The sequence below is a fragment of the Halyomorpha halys genome, unplaced genomic scaffold (assembly GCF_000696795.3).
Source record: "Halyomorpha halys isolate HHAL.00 unplaced genomic scaffold, Hhal_1.1 Scaffold1024.1, whole genome shotgun sequence".
NCBI classification, from domain to species: Eukaryota; Metazoa; Arthropoda; class Insecta; order Hemiptera; family Pentatomidae; genus Halyomorpha; species Halyomorpha halys.
Window position 1 is genome coordinate 101681 of NW_027106221.1, and position 16423 is coordinate 118103.

Here is a 16423-nt window from a genome sequence, read left to right on the forward strand (position 1 = left end):
TTTATTGGCAACAGTGGCATGCGCAACCCTAACGCACTACCCCACTGTTGCCGAACCCCGTATGGCAGCAATGCCAGGAAGGGGGAACAAAAAAAAAAAAAGTTACTGCAAGGGGAAGACAATCTACCATGAATATTACATTCTTCCTGAAGATGTTAGAATATGGAATTATAAAGAAAAGATAATAGAATATAAGATGAGGATTACAGAAAAATAGTAAAAGAACTTTAACCTACTTCTTAATTAATTAATACTCACATTAGGCACTGAAGAAACATATAAGGAGGGACGCTCTGTTAACTGACTAGTTTCTTCTTGAGGGTTATAGTTTTCATATTCATTATTGCTATTTCCATCCACTACTTTGAGCAATGAATCTGAACAACTACTTTTAGTTATTTGTATTTTATTATTATTATACATATTTTCTCCTTCATTTTCATCATTAGTTTTATCATTTAATGATAAAGAATTATTGACACTGTAATTCTGTAATATCATTCCCTTATTCTGTTGATAGAATAACCTTTTAGCATATACATTATTCATTTCGCAATCGTCAACATCTAGAAAAAAACCCAGCAAATAACATTAAAGAATCATGAACATATATAATTACTATGTTTAACATAGAAGATACTAACTTAAATAAGAACACATGTTTTACTATAAGTTGTTTCCCCAGTAATGCTGGCATCCCTTGGGGGAAATTGAGTTAAGCAATTTTTTTTTTAATTTACGATGAGTACATTAGAAACCTTAAAGAAGGAACGGATAATAAAAGTTTACATGAGTGCCATAAACTAACATTGCAGAAATGACTTAATTGTCAATGCATATCTCCAGAAGAACAGCTGGCAAATAGGCTAGAATGGCAAATAGAAAATTTTGTAGCACTTCAAAGAAGGTTTTTTGAGATACTTTTGGGGGATAAAGCTACAAGGATATCATCTAAAGATTCATGAATCTGTTCCGCATTCCTTAAGTTGAAGGGTTTGAATGAGAATTCATAAAAACCTCATGAAGTGTTACTTGCTGTTTTTCAAAATGTCTTTGGTGGACTGGTATTTGTTGATAAGCTCGGATGATATCAATAGAGAAAACTGTTTTGTCACTTAAAAACATGAAAACATCCCAAACATTAGGGAGCGAGTTGCCACTGAGTTAAGCAAGTGGCAGTTAACACATGAACGCCATTCACCATTCTCATTGCAAATCACGTGTAATAAGCTAATCATATCACCCATGATTGATGATGGTATCACCCAGTCCTACGGCTGGAAGAAGGCCGTCCTAAGCCCCTGGACTCCACAGTATCAAGGACATTGTTAGCTATATGTTGTTAGTTGGGTGAAAGGTATCTAGGCTTTGCAAAAATAAGGTTCGCTATTATTTCAATCCAGTGTTGAGTTGTGTGTTTAACTTTTGGAAGTTTTTGGTTCATAGGTAGTGTGCTAAGTCCATATTTTTTTAGTGACGGTTTAATGGGTTCAGAGGGGCCAACAAAGCTACGTGAAAGAGGAAGAGATGAATCCCAGTCAATTCTACGTCCATCCTGCTATGTCGGCCAAAAGAATATTATAAATGACAAAATCATAACCTATAAAGGGTTTGGCAACAAAGAGCAAGAAGCAAAGAGAAAGAAGAAACAGAACTTATTGTGCGAGCAGAAGTCCAATTTTAATTGGTGATAGGCATAAGTAGCAATATTAAAATTATAAGCTAAAAATAGTTAAAGGTATTTTGTGATATTGGAATTTTGACAGGTTTGATTTGAAGGAGGGCGATTTAATTTTTCAAAAGTTAGTGTACAAGTTACGTAAATCATTTTTAAGAGCTTCTACTTTGAGTTTGAATTCTGAACAATTGTGTCCCTAAGAAGTAGAACCAGTAGAAGCTATATTATAAACCAGTGGTTCCCAGCCCATAGAAATCTGGGAACCACTAAGCTAGAAATTGAACCATGTGCGACCCACCCTCACTCCTGATTTTAGACAAAGGGGGTACTCCAGGAAAATATTTGAAAATTAGGTTGCTTAAAAACATATTCTGAGGCACTTATCTAATACATTTACCTATTAAAATGTTTTATCTAACACTAAAACGTTAAGAAAAGTAAACAATAAAATAGTTTTAACAATAATTCCTTAAAATAATATATGCTGCTGGATCCTCATACAGTGGCTTACCTCTGGCGGACTACTGGTTGGGAACCACTGCTATAAACTGAAGTATTTTAACTTCTAATATCTCATCAAAAATGTCATTTAAAACGTTCAAATCTTGCCCTAAACCTGTAAAGTTTGGATGAATTTTGTGATAAAAATGGCAAGGATAACTTTGAGTGAATAACTGTTAAATCTTTGGATGAATAACTGTTGAATGATATATTCCGATTGTTTGGGGACCACAAAGGACTCTTCTGTCTCAAAGAAGCTGAAATTGCTTAATATCTCTTAATTCTAAACCTGATGATAATTTTGATTTGTTTACTTTCATTGATACCTATAAATGGAATATATAGTAAGGGAAAGTATTGCAATTGTTCATACTTTCAAATTTGAGTTTTCAAAGGAAATACACGTTTAGAGATCACTAGAGTCCAAATAACCATGTTTTGCAAAAGGGTCTGTGTGTGTGATCAGCTAAGCTCAAAAACGAAAAGTCTTAAGAAAACTAAATTACATACTTAATGTGAGTCTCGGATGTGACTGCAACTTGTTCACTAAAATAGACAAAACTGGAAATGCTACTTTATAAAATCGATTTTTATTTACTCCAAAATGACTAACTATTTTGATTAAACTCGGCGAAATAAGGAGCTTTTTAATACCAAATAGGATTTATCCCCATTGAAATAGTCTAACAGGGCTTATCAGCCGATTTTTCAAAAACTCTTCCTTTAAAATACCTTTAATCTTGCTCATTTAAAAAATAATAACCAGTTCTCATTTTTACAAATAATAAACAATGTATGAAAATAAAATATTATAGAATTTTATGAACAACTAAAGGAGAAAAAAGGAAAAATATATACATCCGATTCAAATGGGAAAAGCTGAGACCACCCCATCTTTCTTTGATTGCATGATGGCTTTGTTAAACTATTGTATTCTTTAGAATGTAAAAGTTATATTTGTTATTACCACCTAGAGAAACCCTAAAATAAAAATTTCTATAGAAACAGAAAAATAAAAATATTATGTTCATAATTTTTGCCTTCCCTGGTTTTTAGAATTTTTCCTAAAAGCACAAAAGCGTTGACTTCAACGCCCCCTATTCTTCATTCTAAATTCTCTATTCTAACAACCAGATGGCCCTTATAAATATAACAAAAATGCGTGAAGAGTAGTTATGAGAATCACAAATCCGATTTTGAACACTGGGAGAAACCTGACAATGGATAGTTATTTTACCTCAATACACTAGGCAAAAAGCTATTGCAAAAGGGAACAATGTTGGTAGGGACACTGCCTAAGAATAAACCAGAAATTTCGCATATCATAATTTTATAAAGAAATTTTATATATCATATATATAAATCATTGGATGTGATGGGATATCATTAGAATGATGTGTTGATTTTTTTTTCTTTGAATATTTTTTTTTTCCTACGCCACAGGAAGTGGATTCAATATCATAGATGGTCAAGTGGTGTCAAATTTCAATTAAAACTTTCTATTTATGCTTCATAATGGCGGATAAGATTTTTTTATAACTGATAAAAGATTAAAACATATCAATTTTTATATCTGATAATTTTTTTTTTACTTTATAACAGTAAATATTTTAACTATTATTGGGCTATTACGCCATTTTCCCTCTCGCTTCTTGAATAGTAAGAAAATTGTATTATTTATTTTGCCAGACAAATCACAGCTTAGGCAACGATAAGTACATTATTTAATTACTTAATTTTTTTATTCTTTCTAACCAGGCAAAATTATCTTCCTTCTTTGCGACCGTTACACAGAGGTTTCACTGTACTACCAAAAATAGAATATTCAACCAACAAAAGTACATATAGATAACAGCATATATAACTAATTATAAAGATTGTAAAACATGTGTCCAAATTAATTTCTAAATTTTTAAGAAACATTCCAAAAAAGAAATTTTCACAAGGAAGTTTCTTCTCTTCCACATCATAGATAGATTTTAATAGAATCTTTCAATATTATTGAAGGAGTATCAATATTAATTTTAGTGCTAGGGGTACAATGATGTCATTGGCAAGCAGCGTTGTGGATTCAATATCATAGATGGTCAAGTGGTGTCAAATTTCAATTAAAACTTTCTATTAATGCTTCATAATGGGAGAAGATTTTTTTATAACTGATAAAAGATTAAAACAAATCAATTTTTGTATCTGATAATTTTTCTTTTACTTTATAACAGTAAATATTTTAAGTATTAATTAATCTAAAATGACAGATGGAAAACAATCAAGAAATAAAATTTTCTTCAGAAGTGAAATTTAGACAAAATTATACCCGACATAACATCAACACAATATTCTTGACACATATAAGGAGCACCTTCAATAATACTGATAGTGTAGGGGGAAAGAGAGCTTAAGAAGAAATTACAAATAAAATAAGCATAAAAGTAAATAATAATTACCCTGAGACAGTTGTGGTTGGCTTTTAAAATTAAATATATATGAGTTGCTGACTGACATACTTCCTTTTTAGTTCGTTAATGCTAGAGTACCTGAAAAAAGTATAAGTTTAAAATTTCATTGAATTTGTGAATCTGAAGTTCACAATCAGAAATAAAATCTAGAACTTCATACAACTATGGTCAGAAGCTCAACTAATATCTGAACTGCCAGATGCAAGTAAAACCTGCAATCTGACTATAAGCCACATGGAGGTATAAATGAAAGAATATTTATTTAAAGTTGTTATAATAAAGGGTTTCTCACATGAATTATATTTTTAATTCTACCTTGAACAACAATTGTTGAAGTAACAACACTGTAAATCAAAGACAAAAACTAATTTCTCAGAAAATGTTCGTTAGAGAAATAGGAATTTGTTGAATATGAGAAGTTCGAAACAGATTGTACTAATTCATAGTATTAGACTTAACTTTGTCAACATTCGAGCTTTAGATTGACAATAATCCATCTGTATAAATAAAACTGTAATGTTCATTAGTAACTTATCTTAGATCTTTAAGAGTTCTGAGCCGATGTACACACAGTTTTATTTTCAAAATGTTCAACGTCATCCTGCGAAAGTTTTTATGTATTGAAATCCTGCATTTATTCAGTTAAAAAAGTTTAAGCCAAAATTAAACATTAATTTAGTATAACTCACAATGTATGTATTTTTTTAAATAACTTATATGAGATAATATGATAGGTAAAGGACCTAAGTAAAGAAAAAAAATTACCTAACTCAGACAAGTATTAGCCAAGAGAAATTTTGATATCACCTATCTATATAAATAAACATATAACATTTGTTTATTACTTATCTAAAGGAGCCCTAACACGTATGCCAAACAATGGTAAATTGATGTATGTGCAAGTGTGATGATGAATTATTTGGATTGGCTGGTACAAGTAAGTGTGAATTTGTGGCCGACATGTTGAGGGTGCTAGTCAAAGGCTACTTGTGTTGCATCCACATTTTTGTGTACAGTTAGCGTTGTTTTAGAACTGCTAATAGATAAATGTTTGTGCTCTCTGTGTTTTAATTAATTGAATAATTTCCCCAACCTTCGAATTCAAAAATTAACTCTAGTTCATAATTGCATATTTTAAAATTCTATCGATTCAGTATAAATATATTCCGAGCAATGAGTGAATGAACAAAATTTGAAAATCTGGTAAATTAATCAGAGTAGTTTTTTTTTTTTTATCTAACATAACACAAATATAGATTTATAAAGCAATAATATGTTAAGATAACTCAATTCACAAGTTTTTGATAAAAATTTTAGGATGAAAGTTGAATTTATAGGTCATGTAGTGACTGTTTCCTTTCATTTCACCTACTTTTATTTTGTTCCTTTTTATGAGAATAGTGTAAATCTAGTGTAATAACCGATAAAATTCCCAAGACACACAATTATGTGGATATCGACGTTTGTTACTTCCTTTGTTTACCAAGCATTTGTTGACGTCTTCACAACCATTTGTGGCAAATGGTACACTTGTAGATCCAACATAATGTCTACAAAAGTTCTAAACCAATTTTAATGAGGTGTTAAAGTTGTTATTACAATAGGAGAGTAAACAAACAAACAAAAAATCATTGAAATTGAACAATTATTAACAAAGATATCATTATAATATATAAAGAGCTGAACATTTTGCTTATATTTTTAAACATTTTGTTATAGAATTTGTAGCCAACATATAATCAGAGTTTTCACTACAAAGCAAGATCAAGGTATACACACCATTCATAAAAGTACTATTAAAAACATGAGTTTAAGGAATCTGAAATAATACCTCACATTTTATTTCTACAAGGCATTAATTACATTTCTTTGAGCAAAAAGACTAGCCACAAGTTAGTAGGAAACCTCCATTCAAACTAGAAACTTTCATATAACTGAGGAACCATACCAAGATCAATTTATCCAGAATTATATTACTATATTAAGATTAATTACTATTAAGAAACAAACGACCTATTTTTTTAAAAAATCATTCAAAAGATATTAATATATAAGGATTTTGGAACTGACTGATTTATGACAAGATGAAATACAATATAACACATAATACATTATTATTTCAGCTTGATTGATGATCTAATACATAAATAATGTAATGTGGTTCAATCATATTTACAAAAAAATAGACATGACATTCAATCCAACATGTTCTGAATTAAAAATAGGGGTATTTCCAACTTCAATTTATATCGAACTAGTAATGCAGTTTTTATACTAACTGGATCTAAATTCTGACAAAATAGTTTACGTTTACAATATTAAAATAGCTAATCATTAAAAATCAAACGAAAAACTAACAAAAGTGAATTCAAAATTTGCAGGTCCTAATGTGACAGCCAAAACCACGGTTGTATCAATTTCCAAAAACTCCAAAATAAAAATTATAAAACATACCTTTATTTCTTTAAATCAGCTCACTACACTGTTGTTGAATACGTAGAATTAAAGTATGACCTTTGAAAAGCTACCTCTAACAAATATTACAATATAAACAAACAGTTCATCATCAGTGTTGTTACCCTTCGCCTAACAATGTTGAAACACAAATAGAATACTTTTTTCAGTATAATTTTTACTACATATTTGAGTCCCAAATTTATTTTTTAAAAGTATACGATAACATATTACGCCAATAAAATTAACAACTAACAAAAAATGAAAATTCTTGTAAATATATTAACAAAAAAAAAAGTAGCTGCCAATTTCTATCTCTCTTTATCAAATCAATTTTATATGTATATAACTGGTAAATTACTTTTATAGCAAAAAATATATACATAAATAAAAAACACAATAAGAGATCAATTATAGCTATATTATACTTCAAAAAAACAAATAATTTATGTTATACATTTCAATACAAAAACGTAAAAAACATAAAGAGAAAAAAATAACTATCAGAATAAATAGTAAGTTTTATATCAAAAAGAAAAAAGGCCCTAGTGAGAGTTACCAGTTATTTACATAACATACCAGTAAACGTTGTAGTGAGAAGAAAGTAGGGGAGGGGGGTAAGGGAGATTTATCATCCTCCCCCTCTCACCAATATAATTTTAAATACCAAAAAGTTTGGAAATTAAAAAATTTAGAACCTAATTCACATTACGAAATTATACAGCTAAGATGATTTTATTTTTCTAATGTAGCGACAGCAAAAAAAAAAAATACGAGCTCTCCCTTCTTCCCTTTCAAGCCGTAATATACTGATCTGCTCACTAAGAACGCAGTATCTTCAAAAAATATATTATCGGGATTTTCACATCATTATAATCAGAAAGACTTCTTTATTTTAAAAACGCTAAAAATGTACTTAATACAATAATGTTCTTGATTATAATTTCTAAATATGCTGTGTATTCAGCCTTAGGAACTGGTTTACATATCGCTGCTTTTCTTGAATAGTGGAAAATCTGACAACTTTTTTATTTTTCATTTTAGGTCTTCCAGAGATTGTACCATTGACTGCAGATAATTTGTAACAACTCTAGTAGCAGTAGGACGACCTCAGTAAAGAAAATAAACGGAGTTTACTATCTATCTTTGGAATACGTCCAATTCTTAGTAAAATCAATTTTTTTTTTTTGTCAGATGTGCCACTATTCAGACAAAGTAGTGATATTATTATTGCACTGACTTGTTTCTGCATCGTAAAAGTGATTTTGGTAAAAGTATTTATTACACGAAGATCTGTTGTAGATCAAATCTTTTTAATCAGTTGAATCTTCAAAAAACATTTGCATAAATCTATGAATCTGAACTGATTATTATTGACCAAGAAAGGGCATGTGACTTGGTTATGAGAAATAAATTGTAGGAAGTTTGAAAAGAAGTAAATATTACGGAATGCCTATTAAATATTGTAAAAGAAATATACCACAATAATGCCTGTCGTACTAAAATTAGTTCAAGACACTCTAGAAAACTCTATACTGTAAAGGAGCTTCTGCCTTTCACCAACCATTTTCAAAATTTATTTAGATGTGGAAAAGAAAATGTAGAAAACTGGGAATAAGGATCACTGATTATGCACAAATCACAAACTTTATAATTACTGATTACTAATTAATACTAGCCCAATATATCAACTACGTGCTGACGACAGTTATAGGGTCTCATGACCAAACGATACGAGCTAATTCAAGGTCAAGAATCAACACTGATCCATCTAAAACAAATAAAATTCATATATTTTTCACAACACTACCGTTTTCTTCAACGCCACACCAAAGGTCAGCCTATTTCAGTGGACACAGAAGCCTCCATTTCTCTGCTACCAGCCCTTAAAGAATGGTGTAGAACTCCCCCTGACTTCAATCCCAGAACCAGTAATAACTCCTTTATCGCTAACTATAATGAAGTCATCTTATCATAAGATGTGTATATAAGCTTTAACAAACCTGTTTGCTGAACCTTAATCCTCGCAGACGAACGAAAAACAATACTTGAGGCGAATTTCTTCCACTAGTATGTAATACAATCACCCATCATTATAAGTTCTGCTGCTATATGTTGATCGCAAAATAAATTTTAACTTTAATAGCTACTGTCACAGCTGAAAGGTACGAACCTGACCTCGGCTACCTGCCACCCAAGAACTGTACCACGTCACAACTAGGATAAGTCTCATAATTTGTATTTATTTGTAAACACATAAAATTTGCTTTAGTAATAGCCAGGTAATATATTGATATAATAATAAACGTATTGTTTGAATTAATATAGACTTGAATAGAGTTTTCTTATCCACTCTAAACTAGCCTCTTACATGCAGTGATTACATACGGATGGTCATTTCACGCTTAGAGACATCACTAGCAAAAACTTAGCTATAAAAATCTATCCGAAATGGATCCTCACAATTTCGAAGGAGATAGTGAGTGAATATATACACACTAGTGGATCAGATAATTATTTAATATACTATCAATAATACTTCTATTTTGTACTAGTCTATTAAAATACTACCATTATTTTGGAAATAAAATGAAAAATATATGTTTATTCAGGGAGATTAAATGATGTTTATGGTCTACCTACGAATATAAAGTTCAAAATATCAGTCTGTTGAATTTTAAATTTGATCGGAAGAAAGAAATTAAGGAGGTGAAGAAATAGCTGACGTTTGAAAGAAGCTAGGGAAGGTGTATTACGGGTAGAAATAGATAAGGAATTCAAAAAGGAGGACGAACAAGAAAGAATTTACTAAAGGAAACAGTTGTATAAATATTCGTTGTTTGAATTCTAATGTTCAATGAATGAATGAATTTAGGTACGCAATGACAAGATTTCTTTGATATAGGAAGGTTTATTATTTCTTAGGGATTGGAATAGGAAAGAACTAAAGAAGTATTTCCGTCTGGAAGATGTATAAAGCCACTTTGTTGATTGCAAAGTTGGTGGACACAAATAAAATGGTTTTACTGTTCTTACTGTTTTATTCGTAACGGTTAAATGACATAAAACGTTCTTACTGAAGTGAGAACATACAACACACAATATAACACCAAAACAATGGCTTGCTGATAACCTACGACTGACTGTTATAAAACCGTTGCAAGCCGGTACAATCGATATATTCATAGTTTGCCATAGCGCAACGTGTATACAATAAAAAATGAATTTTTACATCTCACATGGACACACTTTAGGTCGGTATAATAGTCAGAAATCAGTCTTGGAACCCTAAACCTAAAGATAAGTCTTATAAAACATTTTAATTTCCCTCCAGGTTCATACATTAATCCCCCATATACCATACAACCGCAGTCAAAATGAAGAGGAGAAAAGTAACTCATGGGTTTTAAAAGACTAATATTGTCATATTCTATGGAACTGCTTTAGGATAAAAATGGATTTTCTAGGTAATTCAAGTACATATTACTATAAGACAGGCGACGATCGAAGATAACTCCAACGTTATTGCTACTTTCAGTATTGCTATATAACAGTGTTATTATATCACTATTTCTCCTTTCTCTCCTCTGTCCTTAATACCTTTGAGCGACCCTCGGCCGTCTCTGTTTTTTCGCAGAGATCAAAAGCGAATACCTTTTGAACCCCATCGGATTAAGGACGCTCAGGATGCAGAAAGCAATTACCTTTAAAACTTGCGATCCCATACACGACCATAAGCGAATGGAGTATAGTTTCCATCCTGCGGGGACTTGAGGCGCATGCCCTTAAAACTTAAAATGTTTAATACTAGGCATTCAATAAGTACAAGCAGAATTTCTACATATTTTATTGCATAAATAGATACTATAAATTACTATTGTTCGTAATAAAACAAATGCATCTATAACATGATTTTTTTTTTCCCTTGAGCCTTCTATCGAAAATCTATAGAGCCGCTGTGAAATACATTTTGTTTGATCTTGGAGGGAATCAAACCCTCAACGTTCTAAACCAGGCACTCTAGAACACTCACCCCAACGTCCTCCATGAAATATTTTATTACTGAAAATAAGAAAACCCAGTAATATACAAAACTTGTTTGAGTATTAAAAAAAAAAATTAAAAATAGACCTTATACAAAAATAATGATAATTTGTAACTTTGAATAGAATAAATAAAGGATGATTAAAATTATATAATTCCACCTGTTCCACTTATATTATTTCATCTCTTTATTCTCCCACGTCCTTTTCTTCCTTGGGAGAACCTTTTTCTCTACTCATCTCGTCTCTTAGCATAAGTGTACCTCTTTATCATTTTCTGATTTACTTAATTTCTTTATCATAAGTAGGCATTTCTTATAGAACCATTTTGATCCAACCTTTTTGGCTTTAATTTTATGTTATTTTTGCATTAGATCTTAATGTATCTCAATTTTCCAACAATTTCGCCATTTATGTACTTCAATTCATCAGCCAATTTCTCTTATAATCTTTCTTGATAAACACTAAACTGGTTGGATTCCTGGAGCTTAGCTACTTTCAACAATCATCTAACTTGATTTTGATTATCATTTGATAAAGTTAAGATCCCGTTAGATTTTCCTATATAAGCCTGATAAGTTAAATTAAAAATAAATTTGTTAAAGAATGATATTTTTATTCTAAACAGTTTGTCATATGACATATTCTTATCTTCTGAAATAAATTTTCACTTTAAACTAGGAAATTATTATTTGCATTTTATCTTTGTACTCTTCAATATGCCTATTTCAATATGCCTGTACTCTAGATGCTGAATCTCTTTGCTTATCAGTCTATCAAACAAACAATGAGGGCCTAATTCAAAATTGTTAATTTTCTTTTGATTTTACTTATTTTCAGTATTGTTGGGAAAGATGGGTTGTTCTATCAGCAGCTGCTGTAAAAGTAGTGAGTCAGAGGTTCGTAATATTTTTATGACCTTACTTTCTGTTTATTATAGCATTAAAAGTTATATTGTCATCACTGAACTTGTTAAAAAGATACTATGTACTATAATGTATATTTTTAAAATAAATACAATATATATTTCCATATTTTCAAATGAATTCGAACTTATTTCATTCCCTGAATTTAAAATTACCAATAAATCAGATTTCATGTTTTGACCTAAAATTCATCCAATTCATTAAGTAAACATTATTCCTGGTAGAGTCAATATGCTATTCTATTCATTATTTTGATGTTGAAGGATATTTAGTATTAGCTGAATTAATAAGCTTTCTAATTATTTTATCAATAATTTTTCCTCAGATACAAAACATTGATAATTTCATAATGAAGTGAAATCTAAGTTCATAAATTAGTATCTAAACAAAACAGGTACCATTTAATCCCTATTGCAACAGGTGGTGTGTCAGACCTAGTAACAATTATTTGTTTACTTTTACAGTAATGCATTGATTACTGAACTTATTTTTTATTTATTGATGTAAAAATGGATTATACACAAAAAAAAAATCATAATAAATTAGTTCAAATCAGTAAAATGGTAAGGCAAATGAATATCGCTTCTTGTGTCTAAGACCTACATGTCGCACTAAGGGTTAAAAATATTTCTTTCTTTTATATATAGTCATGATTCTATCTGATTTTCATAATTAAGTTGTTATTGCAAATTCAATTAAAGCTAGTAAAATCTAATTTTTTGGAATAATATGAAATATGTATCCATTTTGTACTAATTCATGGTTATGTATTTCTTAAAAGCTTTGTATACAAACCTATAATCTTTGTATAACTGATTATAAACTATTCCTGAAATATATAAACAACATGATGTCTTTGTTTATTGTTTTAACAAGAAGATTAATCTTGTATCTATATATCTTTATTCTTCGGATGTCATTTTCAATCTGTTCAAAGCCCAGTGGCTCTTCATTTTCATTCTAATCACTTGATCTTCGAATATTTTCTCCTTAATTTAAACATCACTTGAGGAGCACCTAGCTGAACTTACGAGTCCTATATATCACCCTTATTGGTCAGTTGTGTCTCATTCTCTTTTATGTTAGATTAGAGCCTAGACTTGAAGGGGGCTTTGGTTTTATTTAACTTCATGAAGAAAATCAGGCTGTAGTTTATTGAAAAAATCCTCAGAACTGCGTGGAATTTTCTCAAATATGTACCTTATTTATTCATTTATTCCTATATAAATGCTTCAATGAAATCTAAACATTTATTGAAATTTTTTGGGGAATCTGAGAATTACAAAATCTCAAAATGTTCCAGAAGTTACGTCATTAGCCAAGGGCTCCGTGTTCAATAGGGCATCATATCCTGTACGATCAATAAATTGAAAATGAACTGAGAGGTACAATTGTTTCGAGATAGATTATTATGCATTGAAACAGATTTACTTAAAGAATTTTTGGGACATTTTGACATGTTTAACATCTGGTTCGTGAATAGCTTCCAAAACATTGACATATTTAATTAAATTATCCATCTGGAAGTGTTCTCTAACATTTCCAACCAGTTTTTTTTTTCTTACTGTTTTGAGTTTTTTTTGCTGTTTTGATTATCAGGGCTGTCATGTCTATTGTTTAAAATTGTCAGACTTCTCCTGCTTATCAAGTGATAGATTCTCTTTTATAGCCCTGATTATTAGTGTGGATCTCAGGTCTAGGAATATATGTTTTAGCACCATCTTTAATTATTAGGATCAGGGATTACCACAGCTGAACTTTTAAGGTCTTTTGCATTTGTTGGTTAAATTTTTTGGTAGCAAATATCTATAGAATTCTATATGTAAATTAAAAATACCTATATGTCAAAGTATATTACTGTTGGAGATTTCAAATATTCTGTGGGAAAACATCATGCTTGGGTTAATTTCTTGAAATAAGATTTTGAATGTTCACCACTTTTTAGTTGTGATTCTTAATTTGTCGTTTATAATTTCTGGTGCTATAATTTAAGCTTCTAGAGTTCTTATGAACATTTAGTTGGTTAATGTGAATTTCACCATATTTTTCTTTTACTTCCTAAGTTGGTGGTCATGTTTCTTTCGGAGTAAGTAAATTTAGATCCAATCAAGTGTTCATTGGTATACCAAATATGACTACATGTTATCTGTTCAGAAACAACTGCAGTTGTTTGTTTCAAAGGTTGTTCGTGATTTAAGTGTTAAAACCTCCACTATTGGATAGGCATAGGATAAGTTTAGAATTCATGCCAATGAAAACAATTTTTGCTGTTAAATCTAAAACTAGACCTTATTAATGTTTTAAAAAACAAATTTTTATGGTATGAGTACATTGTTTTCATAATTAGATATGATTACTTTATCTGTTGAAGTCAATTTATAAAAGTGATGGTATAATTTTTTTTAATTAATCCATTTGTGCTGAAATTATTTTTTTAAAGAATATTGCAGATATTTGTGTTTAAAATAACATTAGAAATTAAATTTTGATATCAAGGCTGGTAACAATTGGTATCAGTTGGTTTTTATTTTTTTCTTAATTTATTGGCATAACATATTGAGGTGAATGTTTATATTAGAATTAGATTAATTAGTTTATTCTAAATTAGAACATATATCTAGGAAAAACAGGGAAAAAATTGTTTTCTAATGTTTCTTCTTTTTAGTGAGAAGGGTTTGTAAGCGAAAGTTCTGTCTTCTCTCACTAAGTTTGAGGTGATGAAAAATCGAAAAATTCAAAAATTGATTAACCTTAGTCCAAAGAATGCATAGAAACTATGCATAAAAAGTTTTTAATTCATGATCATTAATTTTTTTTATAATATAAATACAATTAATTATAACAAATCAAATTTAAATCTGAGCCATAACAACCCACAAAGGGTCAGGGGTTCAGTACTTTGTAAGGAAATATTGTTTTTTGAACAATGGTCGACATATCTTTGTTCAAGGTCACACTCAACCGCCAGATTTTTTTCACTTCTAAACTTTCAATATATACCTTTACTTCTAAGAATCCATCTATGTTACGTTTTATTCTCCACCTTCTGTTTCTACATGGAAAGTTGTGTTATTTTGATTTGAAGCCTTTTAGAGTAAAAAACAACTTTTGTTGATAATTTTTTTTTTCAAAAATCCAAGATCCACCTCATGAAGTGGGTACCCTTGGGTAAAAATCTGGTGGTCGGGCGTGATTCTGACCAAATGTGTATTTTAATCAATTATAAACTAAACAAGAAGAATGAAACTATTTAATATGCCTTCAGTTATCTATGATTCTGTATTCTCCTTGACCAATGTAAGATATCTTCTAAAATTTGAAAGAAATAATGTTTTTTCAGTCATTAAGATAAGGTAGAAAATATAGAGGCAGCGGTAAGACAGAGAAAGCTTCTTGTTGAACACTACAAGTAAAATGTTAAAGCTTGGGTGAGAAGGATTGACAGACAACTGTACATTAATGAACTTTAAGTAAACTTCTACGAAGCTTGTTCATAAAGACATTTGTTTAAGAAACCACCTCAAACTTTCGGAGAACCCTAAGGTGTTGCTTGGTATTAACTATTATTGATAAAAATGTTGTAGTTCTGTTATAAATAAGTTTCAGTCCTATTAAGAATGAGTAATCTGATCATAATCTTGAACTTAAATCTCAACCTTAGCACATATCATTAATTTTTTTATCATTTCTTGTATAAAAATTCATCTTTACTGATATTATTTCTATTTGCTGCAAGATCATGTCCTTCTGTTACTGTTTTAAATTTTATTTGTTTATTAATTCATGTACATAATCCGTGATGGTTATTTAAATCCAAAAAAATATTTTGGGCTCCAAATATTAATTTTTGAATCATCAACCACATGTTCATCAAAAGTACCTCCATTGAAAGTTATTATTCTTGGGATAGTCTTTCAGTCTTTTTATGGTTATCTATTACTCTTAATATATAAATTTGATTGACTTGTATCTTGCAGACTTCATTCGATCTCTTGTATGTTCATTAAAAATGAAGGTTACTTTTCTATTTCTATGTTGTATCTCAGTTTGAAGTACTCTAATGTCCTTATCTTTTTATTGTTTGTTGTTGAAAGCAGAATTTGTTAAAAACAGGTTCATTATCATTTTCCATTTTTAAAAATCTGATTTGTCTGCCCCTCCCATCTTTATGACTTTATTTATTTCTATATTTATTTAGTAAGCGGAAGATTAAAGAATTTGTGTTCAAATTCAGTAGCTAATTATTTTGATTTTAAACAAAAATGTATTCAATATTTGGTATGACATGAATTAAACATAACTATTGTTACTTTTAAGTCATTATTTCAACCAAATAAATATATTATTTTAGTCAATGATGTATTT

At 29.8% G+C, this 16423-nt stretch overlaps 2 protein-coding genes across 2 annotated transcripts in view; one reads left to right on the top strand and one right to left on the bottom strand.

The window, feature by feature from the left end:
• fzr (fizzy-related) overlaps window positions 1–7239 on the bottom strand; it is a 30278-nt gene extending 23039 nt beyond the window's left edge. Inside the window, exons 1-3 of the mRNA XM_067044585.1 lie at window positions 7090–7239; window positions 4624–4713; window positions 259–566 (exon numbers count right to left, since the gene is read on the bottom strand). Coding sequence (XP_066900686.1) covers window positions 259–566; window positions 4624–4681 — 366 coding nt within the window. The 5' untranslated portion in view covers window positions 4682–4713; window positions 7090–7239. The remainder of the gene's footprint in view (window positions 1–258; window positions 567–4623; window positions 4714–7089) is intronic.
• Window positions 7240–11411: 4172 nt separating this feature from the next.
• LOC106687912 (ragulator complex protein LAMTOR1) overlaps window positions 11412–16423 on the top strand; it is a 13208-nt gene continuing 8196 nt past the window's right edge. The window contains exon 1 of the mRNA XM_014432080.3: window positions 11412–12031. Within this exon, the coding sequence (XP_014287566.1) occupies window positions 11987–12031 (45 nt within the window). The 5' untranslated portion in view covers window positions 11412–11986. The remainder of the gene's footprint in view (window positions 12032–16423) is intronic.